Here is a 17,007-nt window from a genome sequence, read left to right on the forward strand (position 1 = left end):
TGCAACCAGCTGTCAGAGATGTCTGTGGTTCAGGAGGCTCAAGGGAGGTCACTGGGGTGGGGCTGGAGGCAGTGAAGACCTCCTTCCTTCAATCTCCTCTCCGTGCTGGGCAGCTGCACGAGGCCAGGCTGCGGTAGGCATGACCCTCCAAGCAAGCTGGCTCTAGATTTGAATCCCAGTTGCTTGTACTTCTGAGCTCTGTGACCAAGGGCATACCACTTGACTTCTCTGAGCCTCAGTTTCCCCAGCTGTTAAATGGGGATGGTTTCACTCGTATGGCAGGACAGCTAGATGTTAAATGAGAATATACAAAGCACAGGGCTTGGCACACAGCAGGCGCCCAGAACGTCTCTCCCCGGCCTGGCTCTGCCCTGCAGCGTGTTTCTTGTTTGGCATAAGCTTGGGCTGCCAGGATCTGGGGTGCAGTCAGGCTACGGAGAACCAACGAGGTCTCAGCTGAGCCTATTTGTAGTCAGGCTACGGAGAACCAACGAGGTCTCAGCTGAGCCTATTTGTAGTCAGGCTAAGGAGAACCAACGAGGTCTCAGCTGAGCCTATTTGTAGTCAGGCTAAGGAGAACCAATGAGGTCTCAGCTGAGCCTATTGGACTCATGGCCCAATCTGATGGAAAAGTGGCAAACCCAGGTAAAAGGTCAGAGCCATTCAGTAGAAGGGTGATAGCAGAACACGATCCGGCTCCAGCCAGCTGCAAACCTGCACGCTTCCCTTCTATGCATGACCCAGTCCTGTTCACACGTTGAGGCCCAGCTCAAATAAATGCCACCTCCTTCAGGCAGCCCTCTCTGAGCCTCCGGGGGAAGTGGTCTCCTTCTGGTGCTTTATCTGCCTCTGCACCGCAGGAAAGAAACAGAAGGACTTGGCCGGGTGTGGTGTGGCTCACGCCTGTAATCCCAGCACTTTGGGAGGCCGAGGTGGGCGGATCACCTGAGGTCAGGAGTTCGAGACCAGCCTGGCCAACATGGTGAAACCCCGTCTCTACTAAAAATACAAAAATTAGCTGGGCATGGTGGTAGGCGCCTGTAATCCCAGCGATTCAGGGGGCTGAGGCAGGAGAATCGCTTGAACCCAGGAGGCAGAGGTTGCAGTGAGCTGAGATTACGCCATTGCACTCCAGCCTGGGGGACAAAAGCGAGACGTTGTCTCCAAAAAAAAAAAAAAGAGAGAAAGACTTTTGTTCACCACTTTCTTCCTCAAGTTACTGTGGTTCCATAATGTTTGAATGAGAAATGAAACCGTGGTTATTTATACACATATGGTCTTCCCTAATAAATCATAACATATTATAACACAACATTCATTAGAGTCTGTCTTGCCTACTACTGTAGCCATCATTCCTATATAGCGTCTGATTCTGTTTTGTGGAGTACAGAATAAATAGCTGTTGAGTAAATGCATCAAGGAATGAATGAATGAGCTTCACAGAGAGCAAACCCAGCACTTACTCCTCCCAGGTGCCACACAGAGTCTCACCTGTGCTGGTACGCAGGGCAGATGTCATAGGGAGAATGGGGGGCGGGATGGATTTTGGGCTTGTTGTCAGGGGGTGGGGGCCTTCCCAACTCTCTCTTTTTCATCATCTTTACTTGAAAATGGCCTTAATGCCACCAGTGCCTCCCAGAGGACTCTGAAGCTTAAGTGGTGTCATTCACGAACAAACCTTAGAATCCTTCCTGGCTTCTACTAAACACTTCATAAATGTTTGCTATTATAATTCGGTGCCTAATAAATGGTACAGAAAATATGATTCATGGCTGGGTGTGGTGGCTGACACCTGTGATCCCAGCATTTTGTGAGGCCGAGGTGGGTGGATCACTTGAGGTCAGGAGTTCTAGACCAACCTGACCAACATGGTGAAACCCCCATCTCTACTAAAAATACAAAATGAGCTGGGCACGGTGATACACACGTGTAATCCCAGCTACTTGGGAGGCTGAGGCAGGAGAACTGCTTGAACCCAGGAGGTGGAGGTTGAGGTGAGTTGAGATTGCGCCATCGCACTCCAGCCTAGGCAGCGAGGGCGAAACTTGGTCTCAAAAAAAGAAAAAGAAAAAGAAAAAAAAAAAAAGATTCACTCTGTGTATCTTCTTTTTAAAGTGTGCTTAATTTCATTGCAATGCACTTGAAGGGGCTGTCCATGATATTGCAAAAACTAAAGATCAAGATTAGACAGTGTGTGCCATTGGCTTGGAATTTCTTTTTCATTGCGATTTACTTGTGTGCTAAGTATATACATTTTTTTTTTTTTTCTACCAGACTTGGGCTCTTCTTTTGAAAATGCAGTTGCCATCCAGCTATGCTGCGGTGTTAAAGTTCCATCAAACAGGTCAGGGGCCTTTAAATCTCCAGTCTTTGCATGCATCCTGCCCTCTGCCTGGTGCCCCCTTCTCCTGCACTCTGGGCCCTCTACGGGAGAGCCAGCCCCTCTCTCCTCTAGCCCATCACCCACAGCTGAATTATAGCCTTTCTCACATCGCATCATGTGTGTTTGTTTATAAGTCAAACTGACGCTTTGTTTATTACCATATCACAGGAAAACGACTGGGCAGATTTCCGCCAATTTTGGAGAGTGAGTTTTGGGTGGTCTGACTCAGAATGTAAACCAGGCAGCATATGCAAAACCCACTCGACAAAGACCTGGGGGAAGGGGTGCCCTTGAAAAGAGAGGCAGTCATTTTTCCTGGTGGCTGAAACGGAGGGGCCCTGGCCTGTGCAGCTGCTGATCCTCTGGGATGTACCTTTGCACAAACTGTCACAGGCAGGAGAACGACCAGTGGCATCCCCATCAGCCCCCACTTGAAGGTCGCAATGGTGGGGGCTCCGCATTGCAGACGCTGATGGGTAGCCGAGTTGCTTCTCACCTGGCTGAGTGGCAGCAGCACTGACTTCTTTAGAAGCCTCATAAGGACCACAGTGGGGCCGGGCGCACTGGTTCACGCCTGTAATCCCAGCACTTTGGGATAGTGGGGCTGGGCCCACTGGTTCACGCCTGTAATCCCAGCACTTTGGGAGGCCGAGGCTGGGGAACACTTGAGGTCAAGCATTCGAGACCAGCCTGGCCAACATGGTGAAACCCCATCTCTACTAAAATACAAAAATTAGTCAGGGGTGGTGGCGCATGCCTGTAATCCCAGCTACTCGGGAGGCTGAGGAAGGAGAATTGCTTGAACCCTAGGTAGAGGTCTCAGTGAGCGGAGATTGCACCACTTGCACTCCAGAGCAAGACCCTGTCTTAACAACAAAAAAATCTTATAACTTGGATCACATGGGTTTTGTGCCCCACAATAAGTCCCTGGGTAAGCCATGCTAAGTTGGGGTCTCTGTCCCTGCCAACTTTGAGCCAGGGAGTTAGGTCCAGCCTTCTCGGCTCTGCCAAGTCCATCAGTAACCCTGGAGCTGAACAAAACAGCAGTGAGTGACAGGCCCTGAGCCCACGGGGCCTACCACGTGATCCCAGGCTTCCTGGCACCTCCTGCAAAGCCAGCAGCCCAGCTCCCTGCTGGCACCTCTTCCTTCACTTCCTCTCCCAGGCCTGGGCAGAAAGGTCCAGGGCGTGGGACGCAGTGGCCTTTCGTGGCCTTTCGTGGCCCTTTCCTCAGTAACCACTAGGCTTGGCTGAGGCAGAGAGGGTGGGGGTGGGAAGCTGTCAGGCTGCATGGTTGGAATACACACAGCCCCTCCCCCACAAGCCTGGGACACGGTGTCCCTGCGTGACCCACCTAATGTCTGCCCTCTGAAGCTCGGTGTCTTCCAGAGGCACTGACCCCCCTCTTGATATAAAAGCTGACATTTACAGAATGGTTGCCGTGTGCCTGGCTCTATGCTGAGTTTGTCTGTGTCTAATCTCAGCAGATCCTCCCCATGGCCTCAGGACAGAGCCTATTATCACCCCTGCCTGTTCCACAGATGGGGAACTGAGGCTTAGAAAGGTTACTTGGCACATCCAGGACATCCCAGGTCACGGGCAGCAAAGCCAGGATTCACACTCAGGTCCAAAGCTCCAAAGCTTAATATCTCCCTGGTCTACACTGCGTCTCATCCTCGGGGCTCCAGGACACCCAGCCCTCTGTTTCTGAAGCTTGCTTTGATCCATGAGTAGTGAAGCTGAGCATTTTTCCAGGTCTCTGGCCTGGAATGCAGGGCTGTGTGTCAACCTTCTCCCCAGAGTCTCCCTCTCCACACCTTCAGCATGCTCCCTTGCAGGCCAGACCTAATGAGCAACTGAGCCTGTGGGGCGACCCCTGAAAGTAGAGAGGGCCATGATCTTCGGGGGACCCCCTATGATCAAGGTTCCCGGGACCCCATTAGCACTGGCTGCAAACTTTGAGCAGAACTTGGGAGGGGACAAATGGCCCATATATGACTTCAGGGTGATTTCTTGGGCCCTTTAGTCTTTACTGCCCCATGAAGGAAAGGAAGAAAGCCCATCTACCTTCACCATCCCACTCTGGGAGGCGCTGCTCCCTCCCCTCCGCAGGACACCTGGCCCTCCTGCCCTCACCTGAGAGTCGGAGATTTCTGAGGGCTTCTCGGTCAGGCTGCTGCTCTCTGCAGGGATGAGGTCGTTGTACTTGGTGACATCCTCATCCGAGTAGTGCAGGCTGCCCGGGCTGGGCCTGGGGGGAGACCTAGAGAGAGTGGGGAGTGGGGCTGAGAGGTGCACTCACTCAGAGCAGCCTCCCCTGGCCTAGGGAGACCACAGCGGGGCCTGGGGGGCATGGATCCCCGCCACCCTGTGCTCCTCCTCCTTCCCGGGTCTGCCTTCCAGGGGCCTGGGCCTGGGAGATAGGAACCTGGAGGAGGGCAAAGAGGGAAAAATGGGGTACCAGGCTAATGCTGTCACGGCAACATGCAGGGTGAATGTAGGGGGGATGTCACCGTGGCTGGGTTCAGGACCCCACATCCTGGGGTTGCTTTGGTGCAAATGGGGTTTTTGTGTACACCCAGTGGCTTTGGGGGCACACAGTGGCCTGGATGTGTGTGCACTGTGGGTAGGAGAGGCTGGGAAGGGCAGGCGAAGGTGAGGCCATGTGTGAAATGCCCCCTTGTTACATGTGGCAGGGCCCCGGAGCCAGCCTGGCTGGGCCTGCTGTGGGGGCCTCAAACAGCTCTTTCTTTGGAAGGCTGGATTTGGCAGAGGATAAGAGCTCGGCTTTGGGAGCCCCTCCCTCCATCCTCTAGATGAACACACACGTAGCTTCGTCCCTCTAAGACAGAGACAGAGGGAAGCTTTGTGAGCTCCTGAGTGAGGCTGGACTCCTCCTGACTGCCGCCTCCAGTGAGCTGGGAATGCCAATAGGGCTGAGGCCGGAGACAGGAGCCCTCTGGCCCAGTCTTTCTTGAGCTCAGGGGAACAGAAAACCACCACACATCAGGGGAGGGTCAGGTGGGCCCTAGCAGCTGCTTGTGCCCTTGCAAATGGGCAGCCCAGTGGCCATAAGAAGTAGGGACTAGGAGGGGCTGGGGTTAGAAAGAAGTCGGGAGAAAACAGCAGCTGTACTCACGCCACCAGCCTGGTCCTGTCCTCATGGGCTGCTTTCAGATGCTGCCCTTTGAGGCTGATGGGGATAGGAGGTTGTCCTTTAATAGGTAGAAATAAGGACCGGGGGAGAGGGTTTCCCAGATGGGGAGGAAGACGGTAGGACACAGCGATAATGGGGGTGCTCAGGCGTCCTTCGCTAAGGTGTGTTTGCTCGGTCTGCATTGGCTGGGCCTGTCTTGCCTTTGGGGCAATCGACGATCTCCAGGGCCGTTTCCCTGGCAGTTGGCTCCGAACAGCAGTAGGTTGGTTTGCAACATTTTGCCAGTTATTTGCATTCTGCTGTCACTGTCAGGAACTCTTAGTAGCTACCTCCTTGTAAACTTCTCCCCAGTGCGCCCTCACCCCCAGGTTGTGACTGGGCATGGTAGGGACTGGGACAGGCCCCTTGTTGTCCTGCTGGGGCCTCACCGGTCTTTCTGCTGACCATTCCCAGCCCTGGGGCTTGAATGGTGTTTCCCAGGACAAGGTATGGCCAGGTAAGCACTGCCTGCTCTATGGCCCTCCCCAGCATTCTCCCGACCTGGGCACTGCTGGGCCTGGCCCCCCACCCCCGCAGAGGGCCCAGTACCTGGTGTACAGGCCGTTCTTTCGGCAGAAAGAATTCTTGACGGAGAGCCGCCTGTTGTTGAGTTCCAGGGCAGGGAAGCTGCTTTCATCTAAGCTCATCATCTCGCTGTGGCCTAGGGCTCCAGACTTGGCACTGTTCCCTGAAGTCGGGGAGATTGACACCCTTTGGACTGTGGCCTCCCCTCTCCCATACCACTTCCCACCTGGCTGGGTTATCCCCCCTTTCTCTTGGTAGAGTTGAGACCAACATAAGAGGTTGAGATTGTGTGTAGAAACCCCAGGCTTCCCCACCCACCAGAGCAGAGGTGCTGCCAGGAGAGGGACCTGATCACCCCTGTCCTGGCCAAAAGGGAGATATGTAAAAGTCAAGTCCAGCCAGCACGGCTGGTGCCAGCTTACTCACCCGAGTCTGTCTTCTTGGCGTACTTCTTGCTCTGGCCCCGGATGATGAGCACGAAGACCAGAAGCAGAATGAAGATGAGGCCGACCAGGGCGATGACCACCAAGAACCACCACTCCTCGTAGAAGGGGTTGGCTTTCTGGGCTGGAGCATGGATGGAGTCAGGTATATAGGGTGCTCAGCCCCCTCCTCCCTCCAAATCTCCTGCTCCGGTTGGGACCCTACCAAATGCTCACAATCTATGGGAAGGCAGGGTCTGTGCCCTCTGAATGAGGGAGAACCTCTGTAAGGATAGTTTCACCTCAAGTACCCACTCTGATCAGTCGGTAAAGTGCTCCCTGGAGGGGTGATGTCAGATGAGTTCTGAGGTGGCTACCTGGCTCAACAGGAAAGAGTGCTAAGATTGATTAGTGATGTCTGCCAGGGACATAGGAGGGGAGAGTGGCAGTGGGTTGGCTACTTTTCCTTTTTTTTTCGAGACGGAGTTTCACTCTTGTTTCCCACGCTGCAGTGCAATGGCATGATCTTAGCTCACTGCAACCTCCACCTCCTGGGTTCAAGCAATTTTCCTACCTCAGCCTCCCGAGTAACTGATTACAGGCGCCTGCCACCACATCCGGCTAATTTTTGTATTTTTAGTAGAGACGGGGTTTCACCATGTTGGCCAGGCTGGTCTCGAACTCCTGACCTCAGGTGATCCACCTGCCTCGGCCTCCCACAGTGCTGGGATTACAGACATGAGCCACCATTCCCGGCCCCTTTTCTTTTTTTGTTTTGTGCTTGTCTAGGGGCTATCTTGATAAGCAGACCTCAATCTCATGGGGAAAGGTGCTTCTCTGGCCTGCAGGAGGCTGAAAGAGCTTTTCCTGAGGTTCAGTTTGGAGTGAAATTTTTGCAGGTGACAGAAGGCAGCGGGAACCGGGAGGATGGACACAGGGGTTCTTTAGTAAAAGGTGAAAGATTTACACGATCCAGAGCATGGTGAGAGGGTCTTTAAGATATCTCTTCCAGGAAGCGCTCCCTTCTTTCAAAACCCCTAGACTGTGCTTTCTGCACCCAGCCAGGACTACTCATGCTGTGTGGACAAGGGGTGGGCTCTCTGTTTCAGCCTTGAGGCACTTCTGTCCCAGGATCTGGTTTTACCAATGCGGGTAAAAGATTTCGTTCTCTCAGTGTGGGCAATGTGTGGCACGGGGAGGAGGCTGGGTTCCTTTGAGTTGTGCTTCTGTTTGCGGGAAGGGGCTTTTGTATTCAGAGTGCTTAGCGATAACATTTTGGGTCATGGGTTTAGAGAGCAGAGCCCTTTGTGCGCTCTAAGACATGCCAGACAGGAAGAATGAGGGGAGGAAAACGGGAGGGGTGGTGACCCTGCTGCACCCGGGTACTGCCCAGTCAGGCCTAAGGCCCGCCTGTGTCACTACTGCTCTGCAGCTGCTGACCCTGCCACACTGGGGCTGGAGGTTTCCATGGAAAGACAGTTATGGCCTGGAGCCCCTGAACGTCCTGGGTGATGAGCGCATGGAAGTTTGCATCTTGGGCCCTCTGCTCTGCCCCTACCCGGGGCTTCTGGGGTCCTTAAAAGGGAGCCCCAAGATCAAGGCCCCTAGCGTCCTCTGGCCTTGAGGGCTGACCCAGGCCTGGGCACCAGGACTTGCCTCTTCACAGCCCCAAGGGGACAATGCGTTTTGGTTCCCGCCACATGCTCCTGGTGCCCTGATGCGTCTCCTCCTTCCCCCCTGCCCCGCGTCAGCCTGCAGGCTCTGCTGTGGGGCTCCCCTACTCCCTCAGCCCCCAGGCTGGTACCTGGCACAGACTGGGAGGGGCTGCTGGGGGTGCCGAAGCCGTAGTCGTTGACCGCGATGACCCGGAAGTCATAGCTCACGCCCGGTTTCAGGATGTCCATGCTGAACGTGTAGGAGCTCACCTCCTTGGGGATGTCTTTGATGAGGATGTCCCATAGTCCCTCGTCTGCAGGAGCACAGAGAGGGAGGCCCTGGGAGATGAGGGGGAACCCCAAATCCCGCTCCCAGCCCCGTCCTATGTTCCCTGAGGGCTGGGCCTGTTGGTTCCGTCTTGTTCTACACGGAATCGCAGGCCTTGGTCCTCCCTTGAAGTTTCTGAAAAAGACACCTTTTGGACGAAGCGCGGTGGCTCACGCCTGTAATTCCAGCACTTTGAGAGGCCAAGGCGGGTGGATCACCTGAGGTTAGCAGTTCGAGACCAGCCTGGCCAACATGGCGAAACCTTGTCTCTACTAAAAATACAAAAATTAGCTTGGTGTGGTGGCACAGGCCTGTAATCCCAGCTACTGGGGAGGCTGAGGCAGGGGAATCGCTTGAACCTGGGAGATGGAAGTTGCAGTGAGCTGAGATCACGCCACCACATTCCAGCCTGGGCAACAGAACAAGACTCAGTCTCAGAAAAAAAAAAAAAAAAAAAAAAAAAAGACACCTTTTGGAGCATCTCTTTTATTCTTTTTATTAAAATATCTGTACATTAAAAGATATGTACTGTGCAGAAAGTACTGTCACAACCAATAACAGTACCACCGTCCAGAGAAACAGGCTCAACAAGTTAGCACTTGTGCAGGCAGAACACTACGGATTCTGTCTTCCACATCATTAAAAACGGTTGGAAACATGATTTTAAGTGACTACCTAAGATATTACCATATGGGAATACCCTCTTCTTTACTTAACTAGGCCCTGTTTTTCTAACCCCCTTTCCTAATTCAAAACATACACAGTGGTGGTGGCAGGAGACAAAAGTAAGAGTGTTTTTTTTTTTTTCTTTTTTTTTTTTTGAGACAGAGTTTCGCTCTTGTCGCCCAGGCTGGAGTGCAATGGCATGATCTCGGCTCATCGTAACCTCTGCCTCCCGAGTTCAAGGGATTCTCCAGCCTCAGCCTCCCGAGTCCCCCATGCCTGGCTAATTTTGTATTTTTAGTAGAGATGGGGTTTCTCAATGTTGGTCAGGCTGGTCTCGAACTCTCGACCTCAGGTGACCCATCCGCTTCGGCCTCCCAAAGTGCTGGGATTAAAGGTGTGAGCCGGCCGGGCGCGGTGGCTCAAGCCTGTAATCCCAGCACTTTGGGAGGCCGAGACGGGTGGATCACGAGGTCAGGAGATCGAGACCATCCTGGCTAACATGGTGAAACCCCATCTCTACTAAAAAATACAAAAAACTAGCCGGGCGAGGTGGCGGGCGCCTGTAGTCCCAGCTACTCGGGAGGCTGAGGCAGGAGAATGGCGTGAACCCGGGAGGCGGAGCTTCTGCAACCTCCACCTCCCAGGTTCAAGCTATTTTCCTACCTCAGCCTCCCGGGTAGCTGGGATTACAGGCTTACTCCACCACATCCAGCTAAATTTTGTATTTTTTAGTAGAGACGGGGTTTCATCATGTTGGCCAGGCTGGTCTTGAACTTCTGACTTCAGAAGGCCAAGGCCCGCCTTGGCCTCCCAAAGTGTTAGGATTACAGGTGTGAGCTACCACACTCAGTCTTTTTCGTTTCTTTTAAATAACAGCTGCAGGAAAGATTTGGTTTTAAAAAAATTATTTTGAGACAGGGTCTCACTCTGTTGCAGAGGCTGGAGTGCAGTGGTGTGCTCTCGGCTCACTGCAGCCCCAACCTCCCGGGCTCAAGCGATCCTCCCACCTCAGCCTCTCAAAGTGCTGGGATTACAGGTGTGAGCCACCAGGCTCAGCCAACAGGAAATATTTGGGTTTCCCGAGTGGGTTTAATCAAGTTGCCTGGATCTGGCGAGCTCCTCTTCAGTCACCTTCTTTCTTAGGAGCAGAGAAGAGAAAGAGGGACTGCGGGCACCCCAGGGGTCCCCTGTCTGTTCACCCCGTGTTGGCCTCAGCCACCTCTGTCCTTTGCACCTGAGCTTCCTTCAGATCCCCTTCCGCTCTTTATCCGTGGCTCTCTGGGCCTTGCCCTCGTGGGATAGCATTCACCTTCATGCTGTTTAATCGGAGCGGTGTGGGTGCTGCCTGGGTCAGGGAAGAGGCAAGCCTGTGCCATAGCCCTGGGGCATCCATCATGTTGGTGGGGAGGGCAGGAGGGGCCCTGGCTGCACGCTCTGGGTGGGGCCGATGGGGTCAGCCTGGCCCCGAGAGAGGTGTATCTTCCTGCTGGTGGCAGTGCGGGGCTGATTTGGAAACCAAAGTATCCAAGTCACCTTGGGCCTGGTCAGACCGCTCTTCATGGTAGAAGGACATCAGCGAGGCCCAGCTCGCAGGTCCTCTCTGTCTGGCCTGCTCCAGGCAGGTCGCCCAGTGGCCAATCTCGCCGTTCTGCTTCCGCACCCTCTGGTGGAAGCTGCTCTCCCGCCAGAGGTGTGCCCAGCTCGGGGCCGCCCTTCCCTAGAGATGATGATTTTATTTGTTTTCCTCACCATACTTTCTCACAGACCCAGTCGTGTAAGTTGAGCACTGCAGTAGAGGCGCCTCCATGCTCTGGCGTCCTGTCTGAATTTTGGACCCAGTGGTGGGACCTGATGAGGGGGCTGCCTCGCCACTTCCAGTGTGGATCCTTCCAATTTGGGGAAGGCCATGGGGACCCAGGCTGCATCAGAGGTGTCCTTACAGAAGGCTCCAGGGTTCCAAACCTCAGCCTCATTGTTGGTCTTGTTTTTGAGCCTCTGCCTGCTACGACTCCATCTTTTTTTTTTTTTTTTTTTTGAGACGGAGTCTCGCTCTGTCGCCCAAGCTGGAGTGCAATGACACAATCTTGGCTCACTGCAAGCTCTGCCTTCCATTCAAGAGATTCTCCTACCTCAGCCTCTTGAGTAGCTGGGATTATAGGCACCTGCCACCACGCCTGGCTAACTTATTTATTTATTTATTTGGAGATGGAGTCTCGCTCTGTCACTCAGGCTGGAGTGCTGTGGCACGATCTCGGCTCACTGCAACCTCCGACTTCCGGGTTCAAGCGATTCTCCTGCCTCAGCCTCCCGAGTAGCTCAGATTACAAGCACGTGCCACCACACCCAGCTAATTTTTTTTTATTTTTTTATTTTTAGTAGAGATGGGGTTTCACCATGTTGGCCAGGATGGTCTTGATCTCCTGACCTTGTGATCTTCCTGCCTTGGCCTCCCAAAGTGCTGGGATTACAGGTGTGAGCCACCATGCCTGGCCCATCTTTTCGTTTAATATGTTTCTTTCTCTCTTTCCCCTTTGCTGGCTGTGAAATCCCTCAAGAGCAAGGATCATGACTAATTCATCTTAAGTCTTCCTTAGCCCAGCACCCAGCACAGACACCTTCTCACCATTTGTTGAATAAATAAATGGAAACTTTCTTCCCTGGCCTTTTCATAGCATGAGGTGCCCAGTTTCAGAACTTCATGCCTTGAAATTTTAGTACTAGGGTGCAAATCCATTTTCCTCACATGCCTCTGAATTCTCTCACTCATCTTTGAATGATGTCATAATGATGATGACGGTGACAACAGCTGACACTTACGCCTCTGTCAAGCATCCTGGGTCTACATGCTTTCCTTTTCAAATCCATAGCAATGGCAAGAGGGAGGAACTGCTGTCCCTATTTTACAGATGAGGACACCAAGGCCTGGAGGAAGCTTCACTCATCTTCCCAAAGCCCCGCGCTGTCAGCAGCAGAGCTGGCGTCACTGCCTGGGGCCACCTCATTTCTGGCACCGAACTTCCCTGCTCAATGCAGTCAGGAGTTGGACCTGTGTTTGCTGGATGGGCTGGGATCGTTGAAGCCTCTGCTCCTGCCTTCCAGAAGCTGGGATCTCCTGTCTGCTGTTTAACCCCCTTGTTCCACCCCACACAGGGACAAAGGGTGGGGCTGGGGCAACCAGGCCAGGCCAGAAGCTGCTGGAATGTCACGCTGCGGCTCCAGCCACCAGCCCAGGAGTTGGCTGATGTGCAGGACAGGCTCCTGGGGCTGTAAATCCCTCAGCGAACCCCTCCCTGGGTCTGCAGCGCCTGGCAGCTCCTGGCTTGTAGAAAGAGGGTGTATTTAGTTTATCTTGCCTAGCCCGAAGCACAAGCAATTCAGGGGCAAGTGTAGGACAAGGGCTATGCCATCCTGAGGATGAGAAGGGAAGCACAGAAGAAGGAACGGGGGCATTGAGGGGAGAGATGTTCACCCCATAACAGCAGCCTGCTCTCAAACAGCCTTAGGGACAGGCCACCACGCCCCTTGCCCCCTCTCCTCCCTCCTCCCCTTGCCTGGTTACTGATCCTGTCCTCTGCTCTCTGGCCCTGGCCCTGCTCCAAGTCCTGGTTTCTCACAGGGCCCTGGCTTGGTCCTTACTTTTATGCTCAGGGCTTGATTCCACCAGTGTGGACCAAGTCACAGCCCTCAAACTTGGAACACCAGAGTCTCACGCTGGGCCTCCCAGGAAACACTGGAGAATCAACAGGGCCAGAGTCAGGGGCCAACATTCCATAGCCTGGCACCCCAGCTGGCCAACTTGGGTGGAATAAACAGGTGCAGGCCCTGGTTGGGAGAAGCACGTAGTGGTCTCCTGGCCAATTCAGCAGCCGGCACCAGAGGGCCAGGCAGGGACCATCTGGAGTGGGGAGAAAGCCAGCCCTGCGTGCATCCTCTGGTCACGCAGCAGATCTGAGCAGCTAGATGTATTCGCTACATGCAACTGCGATTCTTAGCATGTGATTAAGGCAGGAGCGGTGCTAGTGGCTTCCAGGAACTACTGGAATTATTAACTCTTTGCTATTGGGATGATTAGTGCCTAGCTACCTCAAAGTATTAACAATTTGTCACTGGGATGTTTCCATATTCCCCATCAGAAGTATTAGCTACCGAGATGCCTGGTGACGTCCCATTATGATTGTCATTTGCTATTTGGGCTAGAGCAACAAAGCCTTGTTTTCCTTCTCAATTTTAATCACCTAATCGTGGATCCATGGGATACAGAGAACAGGCCTCCTGTTCTTGCTGACTCTGGCACCTCTGATTAACTTGGAAACCTAGCAACGCAGGGAGCTGGCAGTGGCTGCGAGCTCCTGCGAGTAAGCAGAGCCCAGCAAGCGGGTGTCAGGATGGGTGAAACTGGAGCAGTGGAGAGCAGCCCCCTGGAGTGACTTATCTGTCACTCATCTGATGGCTTTGGAAGTTCTTGTGATTCAATTTCAGGCTTGACAGGAGAGGCTGGTACGATTACAGCAGCCACCGAGACAGCCATGATGGCAGAGACAGGGCTTTGAGAGGCAGCTGGGGTCTTCTTAGTTAGGGGGCACCCATCAGTGGGGTCGTGTGGAGGATTCGGTGTGTGAGCCACGTGTGCCACGTGCTCGGGCTTCTGGCTTCCTGAGCAATCCTCAACCCAAGCTGGTCCTCAGCTAGCACTAAGAGCCATTCTCTGGGGGCCTCCTGGGGGTTACTTAGCCAGGAGTCCAGCTCTAGGAGCACCCCACCTGGTTTCCCACTCCTCAACAGGGCCAGGTGACTTCACCTGTAGCACAGGCGCCTTCTCAGGCGGACGACAGACGCACGTGCCCCAGGTGGAGGGACCCGGGAAGGAGGGAGACAGTGAGCCGTGGGGTCTCAGCCCAGCAGGGCGGGGCGCACCTGAAGGCCTGGCCTCGATGACGTAGCGGGTGATGGGCCCTTTGCCTGGGTCTCCGCTGGACCAGTGGATGGCGATGGCGGAGCTGTACCGCACGATGATGGGCACGCCAGGCGGTCCTGGGGCACCTGCAGACAGCACACAGAGGCAAGGGATGTAGAGAACCCAGAACAGCCACCCAGCCCATCACCCTGGGCTCGAGGAGGAGCGCTGGGTGACAAAACCAACCCTGGACAGAGAGCCGCCAGGAAGCCCTGCAAATGTCGAGGCCTGAGAGTGCCTCTCAGGCTGGGCCTGCCAGGATGGACTGTTGTCCCCTCTAGGCCACCTCTTTGCTCCACACTCCAAATCCCAGGGCAGAAAACAAATGGAATGGTCCAGAAAGGTCCCCAGAGTACAGTCAGGAGACCTGGGTTCCAGCCCAGAACGTGTTAGATGGGTGATTTTGATCAATTCACATAGCCTTCTAGTACCTCAGTTTCCACCCCTGTAAGGGCCTTTTGGAAGGTAAGGCTTGAAGGCTGTGTCCTGGATCAGGGGCAGGAAGCAGGGGGGCGGAATAGAGGTGGGTGCGATGATGGCAGAGTGGGCCCATGAGAGGAGGGGGCTGGTCAGAATGGGGCTGAAGAGTCCACAATTTCTCCCTCCTAGTAAGTGATATGATGTCCGCCCTCCCTCCTGAAATCCCCCAACCTCAACTGCATTTGCTATCAGGTTAGACAAAGGGAGAGGGGGTTCATGCCCCAGGAGGCCTTGCAGCCTCTGCTGCTAGGAGGAGGGAGGAAGGACCGGGCCCCTTGCAACTCTCCTGGCATGAAGGTACGTCAGGAGCAGGCTGGGATGTGGGCCAGTCAGGGAGCCGGCCCTAGGAGCTGGAGCAGATGAGAGGAAGTGACTTCTGCAGTGAGAGGAGCCAGGTGTCTGTCTACAAGGGGCGCTGAGCCCCTTCTCTTGGGGGTGCCCATCCAGAATCCTGATCCCACATACTGTCACCTCCAATCCTGTTCCCCATCAAAGGTGGGGCTCTGTACCCCCAGAGCTGGGCACACAGTAGGTGCTTCCTCTGTGCTTAGGGGATGAGGGAGGGAACCAGTGCATGAGTGGGTGGCCACCTGGTTTGTTGGTGAGGGGGGTCTCTGTGGATGCCTGCCAGGAAGAGAGCAGAGTCTAGCCTCACACTGATGCTCCCCCAGGGCCCTGGAGAGCCAGCAAGCCAGACAGGAGGCCAGGGACCCGCTCACACAGCCTGGCAGCCCCGCCCAGCCCCTATGCCCACTCCATTGCTCACACAGCCTGGCAGCCCCGCCCAACCCCTATGCCCACTCCATCGCTCACATAGCCTGGCAGCCCCACCCGGCCCCTATGCCCACTCCATCGCTCACATAGCCTGGCAGCCCCGCCCGGCCCCTATGCCCACCCCACGGCCTTAGAGGGCACCATTTCCTTCCTTCCCTAAGGAGCAGGCTTCCGCAGCCGAAGGGCAGAGTCAGGTGGGATGGACACGCCTGAGAGAGTGTGGTAGGGCAGGCAGCCCCTAGGACCCTGTACTCTTATCCCGCACAGGACAGTGCTCAGGCCTGAGGATGGAGCCCGTACGTTCTCTGGGGCCAGGAGCTTCCAGCGAGTCCAACCACTGCCTGGCTGCATGTTCCCCCACTGCAGACCCCGCCTTGCACCCACACCATGTGGGGAGGATGGCTTCTTTATTTCTTTTTTTGAGACATGTTCTCACTCTGTTGCCCAGGCTGGAGTGCAGTGGCACGATCACAGCTCACTGCAGCCTCCACCTCCTGGGCTCAAACGATCCTCCCACCACAGCCTCCTGAGTAGCTGGGACTTCACGTATTCACCGGCACGCCTGGATAATTTTGTTTTTGTAGAGAGGGGGTTTGCTGTGCTGCCCAGGCTGGTCTTGAACTCCTGGGCTCAGGCAATCCACCTGCCTTGACCCCCCAAAATGCTGGGATTACAGGCGTGAAGCACTGTGCCCTGCTGGTTCTGTCTTTCTCAGAGTGCCCTCCACTACCTTCTCTGTACCCTCTGCCCTTTCTCTCCTTCCACCTCCCCACCTCCCACCTGGGACACTTCAAGCCTCAGGATAGAATAACCTGTCCTTCGCACAGGCCTCTCCTGTCCCCAGGCCACTGCCAACGCTTGGTCCTCAGTTGCCTGCCAGCTCTCTCTCCTACTTGTTTCCCAGGAAGCTGGCTCCGGTGAGAGGCAGTGTGGGGCGGAGCTGGGGGTAGATGAAGGACAGCGGCTGGGTGGCTCCTGGGCCCTCCTGCAGGCTTTGTCCTGAGTTTGCCCTAGAGCCCAGGGCTTCTTTGCAGAACCAGACTGTGGGGAATAGAAAGTGACTGGCCAGAAAGAAAAAGTGAAGCGTAGCCAGCCTGAGCCATTAGGGTAAGACGGCCTGTAGGGCAGGTGACAGACCAGAACGGGCTGGCCTCCCAGGCCTGGCTCCCCTCCTCAGTCAGGCTAATCAGGCCCCTGGGGAGGGGACGCCTTCGCCACTCCTGGCTGAAAGGGCAGGCAGAGGAGGAGATGGGATTTTAGGGGAAGTCCGGGATGGGCTGTACCCCTTCTTAGGGAGGGAGGCAGCAGAGTGGCCTGGGAGGTGGCTTTTGTGTTCAGGACAGGACAGTCCACACTGATCGGTAACAGGGACTTTGGAGGGCTAAACCTTGACCATGGCAAATGCCTTGGGGGAGGAGGGGTGGGAGGGAAAGGGAGGTGAAGAGGACATTTAAAGGAGACGATTGGGTGCGGTGGCTCATGCCTGTAATCCCAGCACTTTAGGAGACTGAGGCAGGTGGATCACTTGAGGTCAGGAGTTGGAGACCAGCCTGGCCAAACCCGGTCCCTACTGAAAATACAAAAATTAGCTGGTCGTGGTGGAAATCACCTGTAATCCCAGCTA

The 17,007-nt window shown here is 54.8% G+C and overlaps 1 protein-coding gene across 2 annotated transcripts in view; it reads right to left on the bottom strand.

Annotated features, from left to right (window-relative positions):
- Positions 1-17,007, bottom strand: part of SDK2 (sidekick cell adhesion molecule 2) — a 314,672-nt gene that overhangs the window by 10,576 nt on the left and 287,089 nt on the right. For both annotated transcript variants that reach the window (XM_015120233.3, XM_015120232.3), the window contains 5 exons: positions 14,090-14,215; positions 8,331-8,495; positions 6,531-6,671; positions 6,129-6,267; positions 4,520-4,646 (listed from right to left, as the gene is read on the bottom strand). In XM_015120233.3, the coding sequence (XP_014975719.3) occupies positions 4,520-4,646; positions 6,129-6,267; positions 6,531-6,671; positions 8,331-8,495; positions 14,090-14,215 (698 nt within the window). The remainder of the gene's footprint in view (positions 1-4,519; positions 4,647-6,128; positions 6,268-6,530; positions 6,672-8,330; positions 8,496-14,089; positions 14,216-17,007) is intronic.

The sequence above is a fragment of the Macaca mulatta genome, chromosome 16 (assembly GCF_049350105.2).
Source record: "Macaca mulatta isolate MMU2019108-1 chromosome 16, T2T-MMU8v2.0, whole genome shotgun sequence".
NCBI classification, from domain to species: Eukaryota; Metazoa; Chordata; class Mammalia; order Primates; family Cercopithecidae; genus Macaca; species Macaca mulatta.